The 10,455-nt window shown below is 40.4% G+C and overlaps 1 protein-coding gene across 1 annotated transcript; it reads left to right on the top strand.

The window, feature by feature from the left end:
- The first annotated feature begins 346 nt into the window (after positions 1-346).
- On the top strand, positions 347-5,580 carry calhm3 (calcium homeostasis modulator 3). The gene is made up of 4 exons (XM_030725828.1): positions 347-633; positions 2,618-2,745; positions 2,847-2,974; positions 5,131-5,580. The coding sequence occupies exons 1-4, from the start codon at positions 347-349 to the stop codon at positions 5,578-5,580; spliced, it is 993 nt and encodes a 330-aa protein (XP_030581688.1).
- Positions 5,581-10,455: the final 4,875 nt, after the last annotated feature.

Raw genomic sequence — 10,455 nt, 5'->3', positions numbered from 1 at the left:
CGCAGCCTCTCCCTGGATCACTGCCAGACTCCCTGTCACGACTGCCTGCCCACAAAGCTTGGGTGGTTTACACTGAGGCTGTTAAAGCTGCCTTTTCGTTAAAAGGACCGACATATTGTGAGGTAAGTAAACTGCTAAGTGTTTTTTACAGAAGTAAAAATACTTTGTAATCCTGTAAATTCCCACTGGAACTTTGTAATTCTTTTCTGGCAAACTAAGCACAGTTTATTTCACTGCTGCCTGAGGCAGCAATCCCTGATTGAAGCTTAAGAAAACAGCAGCAGTTGTCTAATAATATTGCTGTTTTTACCTCAACCCTGAATATTACCCTCAATTTATTTAGGCTATGGAACGTCTGAAGTTAGTCTTGCAGTACTTCCAGTCCAACTCCGAGTCCATCTCCAATGGAATTTGTATCATCCTGGCCTTGGTCAGTGTCAAACTTTACACCAGCTTTGACTTCAACTGCCCCTGCCTTCCTCAATACAACAAAATCTATTCTCTGGGAGTGATGATCGTCCCACCCATTATACTGTTCTTCCTGGGAATCCTCGTGAACCGACATACAGGTGTCATGATGGACGAGTGGATGAGACCTGTTGGGAACAGGTCCAAAAATCCTGCTGTGGTCAAGTAAGTCAAAGATTTACTATCAAACAGAAGCACACAGACAGGCAGTTAAAGCTATTACATGTAATTACACAGTAAATGAAAGTACCGATTAAACACAAAATGTGAGATATGTTGGATCACCTCTTCCTTTGTCAGTAGTTCAGGCCTTAATTTTCATTTGGTAATAAGCCACAAGTTTTCAAGGGTGATAGGTCTAGACTGCAGGCAGGGCAGTTTACACCTGGACTCTTATATTATGGAGTCATGCTCTTGGTATACATGCCGACTGTGGTTTTGCATTCTCTGTATTGTATATTGTTCAGCATTAATGTTAGATACAAGTCCAAATCCCACATAATGATATGCCATCATCTGGTTATACACCAATAACAAGCCAAATGATGCAGTCTCCTGCCCTCCCCTTCTTAACCTGCTCTGCTGCTTGCTGTGAGTGCCTCACTTTCACATCGACTGAATAAGAAGCAACACGGACCTGGCAAACTGGGCCCTCAACACCATTAATCATATTTTCTCCACTCTGAGATCGGGGAAAGGGGAGCCCACATGTCCTAGTGGAACAGACCCGGTACGTCGTTGACTCATGGAGGATGTGGAGACCTGTGTGTCTTGCCACCCAGTTGGTTGAGGACGTGGAAGACATATTTGGCTTTTTGGTAACGGGATGTCTTCTGTTTGGGCTTGGAGGATACCTGATTTACCGGGAAATTAAGAGAATCTGGGCAGCAGTTCGGCATTTGGCGAGATTGCACAACCAGATGGATGGGCTATGCAGAGCCGTACAGACTCAGACTCAGTACCTGCTGGACCTGAGCTGCAAGCTGGATGCTCGTAGTCCAGCTGTGTATGTGCTCGCAGGTAAAAGGATTAGATCTGGAGATAAGGGTATGTGTCTGCACAGCGAGGACGGTCACCGAACAATTTAGACTATTGGATTTATTGAGACTGTCCCAGTGAACTGAAAGCTGTCGTGAAAATAACAAGGCAGTCTGTTCCAAAACAGCTGCATTATCAGGAATTCGGCTCCCTCAGCCTTGAGGCTGGTAATCATATCTCTCCGGGACGATGTGTAACGGATGCTCCCCCTCCCCCCCCCCCCCCCCCTTCTCTCTTTCATTTGTGTGAACTGGGCATGTTGTACCACGACCACTGACGCACATCCATCATTATCAGCAAACTGTTTAGGCGGGGAGCTAGGTCCTGGCTCCGTAATGCTCTGACCCCCTCATCTCTGTTGGCACCCCCAACCCCCCAGCTCTTGTGGCAGTGGCAGACACTTATCTCCCCTGTGTGTTTAGTTTTGTCTGTCCTCTTGGGTGAGTGTTCTAGAACGCAATTTCATTGTATGTCTTGACGTATAATGACAACAAATTCTTCTTGATTCTCGTTCAGGATTTCCATTTTAATTGGTCAAACATGGCTTCACTTCATTCCATGCCTAGAAAAGACTGATGTTGTTTGTTCTTTTGTTTTATGTCTTTGTTCTTGCTGCTGTTGGGTTGTTTTTTTTTTTTTGTTTTTTGGTAAGTAAATATATACATATAAATATTTATGGACTATTTTCCAGCAGAGTGGTAAACCCCTCTCTACATTTCTTCTGAAGAACACAGCCTGTCTGGGGTGCAATTTATTCATAACCAGTCAAATTACTAATTTACATCATGATTTGTCAGATGTTCCACAAGGTATTTGTCATTATATATAAGTCATTATACAATATATCTGCTATTCTGGACACAATGCAGTTCCAGCATGTAACACTCCCTAATTTCTTGGTTTGGGTAGGAAACAAATGGCAGCTGTGAAAATTTTATTAATCCTACCTGCTTTTAATCTCTATGCTAAGATGACAAGTCTCTGTTATAAAATGATAAGGCAAATGTAGCAGTTGACAGAAATTAAGATATTTGTAAATGCATTTTCTCTACAAATGCTGCTGAGGGTACTATGCTGCATTGTTCCCATGATTTCCTATGTTATCCTGCAGGTACTTGTTCTCAGCCATGTTACAGAGGGCCCTGCTGGCACCAATGGTGTGGATCTTGGTCACTTTGCTGGATGGGAAGATTTTTATCTGTGCGTTCAGTGTGAGTGTAGACCCTGCACTCTTCACAGGTAACTACAAACACATGCTAAACACTTTCCTTTCTGTTGTTTGCCATTATTTTAATCTGTCATTGGTTCTGGCTGATATATCATTGAGTATGTTTCAACAGGTATCCCTAATAACACAGGTCTGGATATCGTCAAGATCATGGCCAAAGTACCCTGTAAGGAGGATGTTATCTTCAGGAATAGCTCTTTCCGTAAAGCAGTTTCTCGTTATGTTCGCTGCCATTCACAGGTAAGCTCTTGCAATCAGATGCAATACAGAAATACTCACAATTTTTATCACAAGCATCTGGACAGTGTAGAGACATTACTATAACCTGGGTCTGATTTCAAGACTTGTGTATATCAGTTACTGTTCCATTTTATTACTGATATGTACATGTGGCATTCTCTGTTTACTGGTATGATTGATCTAATTAAATATTTCTACACTTCATTTTTTTCTATAAAATTGCCATTTTATGGGACAGCACATTGGCAAGGTAGTTAGCCCATGCCACCATACTGGTACTAGGGTTCTGGTGCCTCACTGCAAGAAGATCCTGGGATCAATTCAGTTAAATTTTATTTATATAGCACCAAATCACAACAAACAGTCATCTCAAGGCGCTTTGTATTGTGGGTAAAGACCCTACAATAATACAGAGAAAACCCAACAGTCAAAACGACCCCCTATGAGCAGCACTTTGTGACAGTAGGAAGGAAAAACTCCCTTTAACAGGAAGAAACCTCCAGCAGAACCAGGCTCGGGGAGGGGGGGGGTCATCTGTGACTGGTGGGGGCTGAAGGGAGAGAGACAGGACAAAAAACATGCTGTGGAAGAGAGCCAGAGATTAATAATGATAAATGATTAAATGCAGAGTGGAGTATAAACAGAGTGAAAAGAGGTGGACTAAAAGAAACCCAAGCTGCAGCATTTTGGATCAGCTGAAGGCTTTTCAGGGAGCTTTTAGGACAGCCTGATAATAATGAATTACAATAATCCAGCCTAGAAGTAATAAATGCATGAATGAGCTTTTCAGCATCACTCTGAGAAAGGATGTTTCTAATTTTAGAAATATTGCGCAAATGCAAAAAAGCGGTCCTTCATATTTGTTTAATATGTGCATTGAAGGACATATCCTGGTCAAAAATGACTCCAAGATTTCTCACAGTGTTACTGGAGGCCAAAGTAATGCCATCCAGAGTAAGTATCTGGTTAGACACCATGTTTCTAAGATTTGTGGGGCAGAGTACAAGAATTTCAGTTTGATCTGAATTTAAAAGCAGGAAATTAGAGGTCATCCAGGCCTTAATGTCTTTAAGACATTCCTGCAGTTTAATTAATTGATGTGCGTCATCTGGCTTCATTGATAGATAAAGCTGAGTATCATCTGCATAACAATGAAAATTGATGCAGTACTTTCCAATAATACTGCCTAAGGGAAGCATGTATAATGTAAATATAATTGGTCCTAGCACAGAACCCTGTGGAACTCCATAATTAACCTTAGTGTGTGAAGAAGACTCCCCATTTACATGAACAAATTGGAGTCTATTAGATAAATATGATTCAAACCACTGCAGTGCAGCACCTTTATTACCTATAGTATGCTCTAATCTCTGTAATAAAATGTTATGGTCAACAGTATCAAAGCTGCACTGAGGTCCAACAGGACAAGAACAGAGATGAGTCCACTGTCAGAGGCTGTAAGAAGATCATTTGTAACCTTCACTAATGCTGTTTCTGTACTGTGATGAATTCTGAAACCTGACTGAAACTCTTCAAATAAACCGTTCCTCTGCAGATGATCAGTTAGCTGTTTTACAACTACTCTTTCAAGAGTCTTTGAGAGAAAAGGAAGGTTGGAGATTGGCCTATAATTAGCTAGGACAGCTGGGTCAGTGATGGCTTTTTAAGTAGAGGTTTAATTACAGCCACCTTGAAGGTCTGTGGTACACAGCCAACTAATAAAGACAGATTGATCATTTTTAAGATTGATTAATGGAAAGGCTTCTTTGAGCAGTCTAGTAGGACATTCAAGTTTATATGTATGTGAAAGCAGATGAGTATATACTTTTGGCAATATATTGTATATTTATTGCCTTTGTTTTAGGAGGTGAGCTCTTCCTAGCTAGAAATATCCACAGAGACAAGTTTTTCCTTATGGGAATCTGAACACAATGCTCTCAGAAAGTTGAAAGTTGTTGAAAATCCAAATACAGTGTACACAGTGTCTACCTTCTGAAGTAGAAGAGTGCAGTTTTATAGCTGTTTGTAACAGAAATTTGTGTAGGAGGACTGTTTGTGCCACTGATCGATGGCTCTTTGTAGCCTTGCCACAGTCACTGCACCACTGACTGACAGCTTTCTTAACTTTGTGTGACTTCCTTACTTACTATTTCTAGGCAGTTGGCTGGTCCATCCTCTTGTTCCTGATTGCACTGGGAGCACTGGGACGCCTCATCAAACCTTGCTTTGACGACCATGCCACCTTCCTGCAGACACGCTACTGGAGCAACTATCTTGATGTGGAGCAGAAACTCTTTGACGAGACCTGCATCCTACATGCTCGAGACTTCGCCCGAAAATGTGTGGTGCAGTTCTTTGAGGATGTGAGGGAGGACTCTATACTCCATCTTCCACACCCAGTCTTCATCACCAAATTCAGAGAAGAATGGGAGGATGAAGAAGAAGAACAACTTCACGGGATAACAAAACAGGAGCAGGTGGACCAGCTGTTCCAGAAGTGGTATTACAATAAACCTGAACTGGATGTGACCAGGATAGCACACAGGCCTAGAGCATGTGTTACCTGGGAGGACCGTGAAGGGAAGACATTATACTCTGATGTGTAGGACACGCTGCAGTGTGTAGCTGCAGCATGTATCAACTAACTAAGCCTCAACATTTTAGCTGTACGGTTCTTCTGTTAAGCAGTATGCTTAGCTCAAGCTTACACTTCCACTTAATTTCAGAGTTTTCTGCTTCATCACATCATCTTCATTTAGCAGAACCTGAAAAAGGTTTCATCACAGGAAGATGGGATCATGATGTTTCCATCACTGATGCGCATATATGAGCAGAGAGTCTATTTCTGCTAAAAGATGGTCGCTTCTTTCAAAATCTGATCTTTGTCAGTTCATCCACTGACTTCAGCTCAGTGACCTTAAGCCTGGATGCTGTGAGAGGAACTGGAGAGTAAAGTAAAATTTCAGTGTTCAGTCACTTGAAAATTCTTAACAGATGATCTGCTATCCCTGCCTTATGTAAGTGTTAGAAATAATCTGCTGAGATACACTATGAGATACCAACTCTGTGTCTGTGTGTAAATAAATAGGAGTGTGTTAGAGAGAACTGCAAAGGTCACTTATAAATAAATACCTACTGCCACATAAATGCATCAGTTCAATTCTGTGTACCTGTTTGCAGGACTTGCTGAGGCTTTGAGGAAACCGTTTTGGGTAACTTTAGACTCAGAACGCTGTAATAGAACAGAAGATCACAACTTGTTGCAACATTATGACCCAGATTCCTTCTTTATAAGAATGTACCAGATTGTGGATTTGGACTCTCCCAAAGTTTTTTGCTATCTCAATCATTGGTTTATTTTAGTTTTTCAGCCTAATGCTGTCCTCCTACACTGGCATCTACATCTCTTTGGTCCTCAAATTAAGAATTCCTGTCAGACAATTCAAGTTCAACAAGTGAAATCTACTCAAGATATTTTTTTCTGCTTAATTTGTCGTGAAATAACAAGTGGACAGGCCTCACCTACCAATGAAACTGTTAATCAATTGTCCAATTACTCTGAAAATGAAGGATTATGTGTAAAAATGGCTGCAATTCCTAACTTGTTAATGAATTTTTTTTTTATTAAACCCCTTGAAATAAAGCTGCAAGTTTGTAGTTCAACCACATCTTGATTCTTTAATTAAAAACCCATGTGGTGGCATACAGAAGCAAAATTACAGAACATTGTCATTGTGCAAAAACTTGTGAACTATGACTGAATTGGATGAGGGCTAAAAGCACCCTTGAGCTATGACTAGTTGTTTCTATATGTAGCTAGGATTGTTTGCTTCACTGTCAGGCAACTAATGGAAATGGTCTCGCAGCAGTTAGTCAGTCGTGAACTTGGCTAAGAATCCTGTTTGTTTACCCATCAGCTGCAGTAAACAGGTATACATCTGAGTTAGGGTTTGATAGCCCTGTTTGAAAGCACAAGTGGTTTCAGCATGTCCCTACATTCAGTTAAAATCATGACTTTGAAAAGAAACTAAAACAAACAGCACAGCCATGCCACAATACTGCTTTCTCAAATCAACAGTAAAAACTGAAAGGAAAACTGTGAACAATGGAAGGAAAAGTGGAAAATTTATGCATTTGAAATGGGGGGGATGCTGAAATCTAGCTATAGAGTTGTTTCAAATGTACTTTTATGTACAATTAAATATTGTCTTTCAAAATCAGGTCAAAGTATAACATCAGAAAATGACATATTCTCACAAAGAACAAATGCAGGTACACTGTGAGTTTATTGTGAGTGGGTGTATTCTGTTCTCTGAGATTCACACACACACAGTTACACTGTTTCCAAGGATGTTGTCCTAATGTCCTAATTTCCTTCAGGATCAATAAAGTATCTATCTATCTATCTATCTTGCTTTACCTGATCTGGTGACTGTTGAGTCAGATACAGCAAACAGCTGCCATCATGTTGCCTAAAGTAGGAAGCAATCACAGAGGAGCGTCCCCACAACTGATTCATTCTTGTACCAACCTGCTAAAAATGGCTTTTTCAGAAAGAGGTTCAATTTGGGGGTGCTTGTGAGATGGCTACTGAGTAGATCTGTTTTCTCTGAGCTCCTATTGGCACACTAACGTGGCACACTAGTGTGCCATGGCCATTTTTAAAGCTATATTTTTTCTTTACACAAGAGTTTGTTGACCATTTTTATTTTTCTGTATCTTCAGCTTCTAAGGGAGTAATTGCAAAAACTGGCACAGAATTACACTTCTGTCTGTGCCCAGCAAGGTCTTCTGCACTGTCCTGCTTAACAGACTGAAACTGCAAGTGGATGATTTCCTATGCCAGGAGCAAGTGGGAGTTAGGCCAAAGCACTTGTGCATCGAACAACTCTTCACCTCAAGGAATATCACTGAACAGAGTCGTGCTTACCGGCCAAAATATTTGTCAGTTTCAGTGATTTCAAAAATTCTTAAGGTCAAACAGGCTCCAATAGAAAAAGTGGACCAGTTCATGTATCTGCACAGCGGTAATATGGAAGTCACTTGGACACTTTACCTCCTCTGCCATCACTTTATCCATACAGTCCAGATACATTTTATTTATTACACTCACCCATATAATGCATACCATGTATGCTGTGTACCTTACCGGCTACAAATGTATATAATATTTTGATATCTGTATATAGTGTTTTGATGTGTGTGTGTATATGTAAATGTGTGTATTGACATTGATATATATATTTTATGTATATAGTGCTTATGTATATGTGTACAGGTTTTTTGCTATTTTATTTTATTTTATTCTATTCTATTTTAGTTTTAGTTTAGTTATTTGTTCTTACTCATCCTTTTCATTTTTTCTCTGTACTGAGCTGCTGTAATGCGCAAATTTCGCCGTTGTGGGATCATTAAAGTTTTATCTTATCTTATCTTAAGTGGGCATTAGGCTATGAATTAGCAAGGTAGCGGCTGTCTTCCAACATCTCCGTCGAGTATAGTCACTCAAATCCATCAGCACAGTTATATATGTCCATCGTTGTGCCAATACTATTGTATGCCAGGGAGACGTGGAAAAAAATCTGACAGTCTTGTCCACAGGGTGAAGGTCTTCCATCGCCGATTTGTCAGGTCGCTGCTCCACATCACATGGAAAGACCATGTAACCAACAAAGATCTGATAAAACGAGCAGGCGCTGAAAACATCCAAGACATAGTCGACAAATGCTGATGGCCCTTTGCCAGACACGTATGCTGAATGTGTCCCCAGAGACCAGTGTGTGTTGCACTGAAATGGACTCCAGAATGGGGCAAAAGGGGCTGAGGAAAACCAAGAAAGACCCAGCAAAGCACGATCCAGAACAATCTGATGGACAGAAGAGTCAAGTGGGAAAATGGTGGCTGCAGACTGGGCATGGAGGAGGATGCTGCTGACTGATGTGCCAGCAGGAACGGGAGGGACTGACGGACTAACTCAGCTTCTATACAGGAAGCTTGGGTCAAGAAATTAAACCTAGAACTGTCAGTGGAGTTTAGGGAATAAGTGTTGTCCCTTATGCACAAGTGCTCTATCAACACGTACTACAGACTGATTCAGTATAAGATGATGCTTTATTCCAAAAATAAATTGAACTACATCTTCCCATCAATATCTTCTCAGTGTGACAAATGCTGCTTAGCAGAGGGGACACCCACTCATCTTTTTTAGTTCTACCCAACTTTACATCAGTATTAGACAGACATTTTTCAGTGGCTTTCAGTAACCTTTTCTAGAGACATTAAGCCTAACCATAACTTGCCGATTTTTGGATGCTCTGCACAAGCCCTCAAGCTCCCAAATGATGTTTGGATCACTCTGCATCTAGGAACAGTGGCCATGTAAAAACATATTCTTTTATCTTGTCAGCCTGCCTTTGCACATTGGATTGAGGGAACATTATTGTGGGTGGCTGTAGCTCAGGAGGTAGAGCAGGTCACCCACTGATCTGAAGGTCAGCGGCTCAATTCCTGGCTGCTCCAGGCTGCATGCCAAAGTATCCTTGGGCAATACTGAACTCCAAGTTGCTCTCTGACACAAGCGTTGGAGTGTGAATGTGTGTGAATGTTAGATAATAAAAGTTAATCATGGAAGTGCTTGTATGAATGGGTGTGAATGTGGTAAATGTAAACATGTTGTATAAGCGCTCTGAGTAGAAAAGTGCTATGTAAGAACTAGTCCATTTTAACATTTATTTGTCATACAAATGGAAGCATTATCTATGTGTAAGTCAGCTACAAAGAATTTTCTTCCATAATGCCATAACACCTTCCCCAAGTAGTGACTGTTTCTTGCTCCTTGTCTGTCAGCCCCTTAATATGGAATTTTGCTTAATTATTCTGGTCTATGTCCTGTCCTTCATATTTTTATTTTATGTTAATACTGATGTGGCAGTTGTGCTATTTCCAATGCTCTTTGTATGTGTTGTGCCTAGCAGGTTCTTCTTTGGTTTCTTGTGTTTTTTGTGGTAAAACAAAACTTGATAAAGAAAATGAATGATGAATAGCATGTAAAGCACCCAACGCTACTATAGTGGAGTCCAGGGATAATCTTAAAAAGACTGAAATTAATGTTATTTGTTGCTTTTAAAAGTAATGAAACGAAAAAGAGAAAATATGGTATGACATGTTATTATTACTTTTTCCACTGTGTTTGCCAATGATATCAAGCGTACACTTTGTTTCCAAACAAAGGAAGTACAGTATGAAAAGGACAAATCTGTTATAATTATTTGATTGTTTTTGTGTGTGTGTGTTTAAAAGAGTGAGAAAAATGGTTTCTCTTAATATGAAAACATGGTGCAAGGGTCATTTGAATTTGTTAGGGTGTTGGCTGGCTGACTTTGCATAGAGGACATGGAGCTCGCCCACACAGATTGATTAAAACATGCAAATAGACACTTGCAAGCAAACAAGCACTAAAAAGGTTCTCTTTTTTGCTTAAT

Source organism: Archocentrus centrarchus, unplaced genomic scaffold (genome assembly GCF_007364275.1).
Source record: "Archocentrus centrarchus isolate MPI-CPG fArcCen1 unplaced genomic scaffold, fArcCen1 scaffold_79_ctg1, whole genome shotgun sequence".
Classification (NCBI taxonomy): domain Eukaryota; kingdom Metazoa; phylum Chordata; class Actinopteri; order Cichliformes; family Cichlidae; genus Archocentrus; species Archocentrus centrarchus.
Note: the sequence above shows the minus strand (reverse complement) of the source record. Positions and strands in the feature narration are given on the sequence as shown.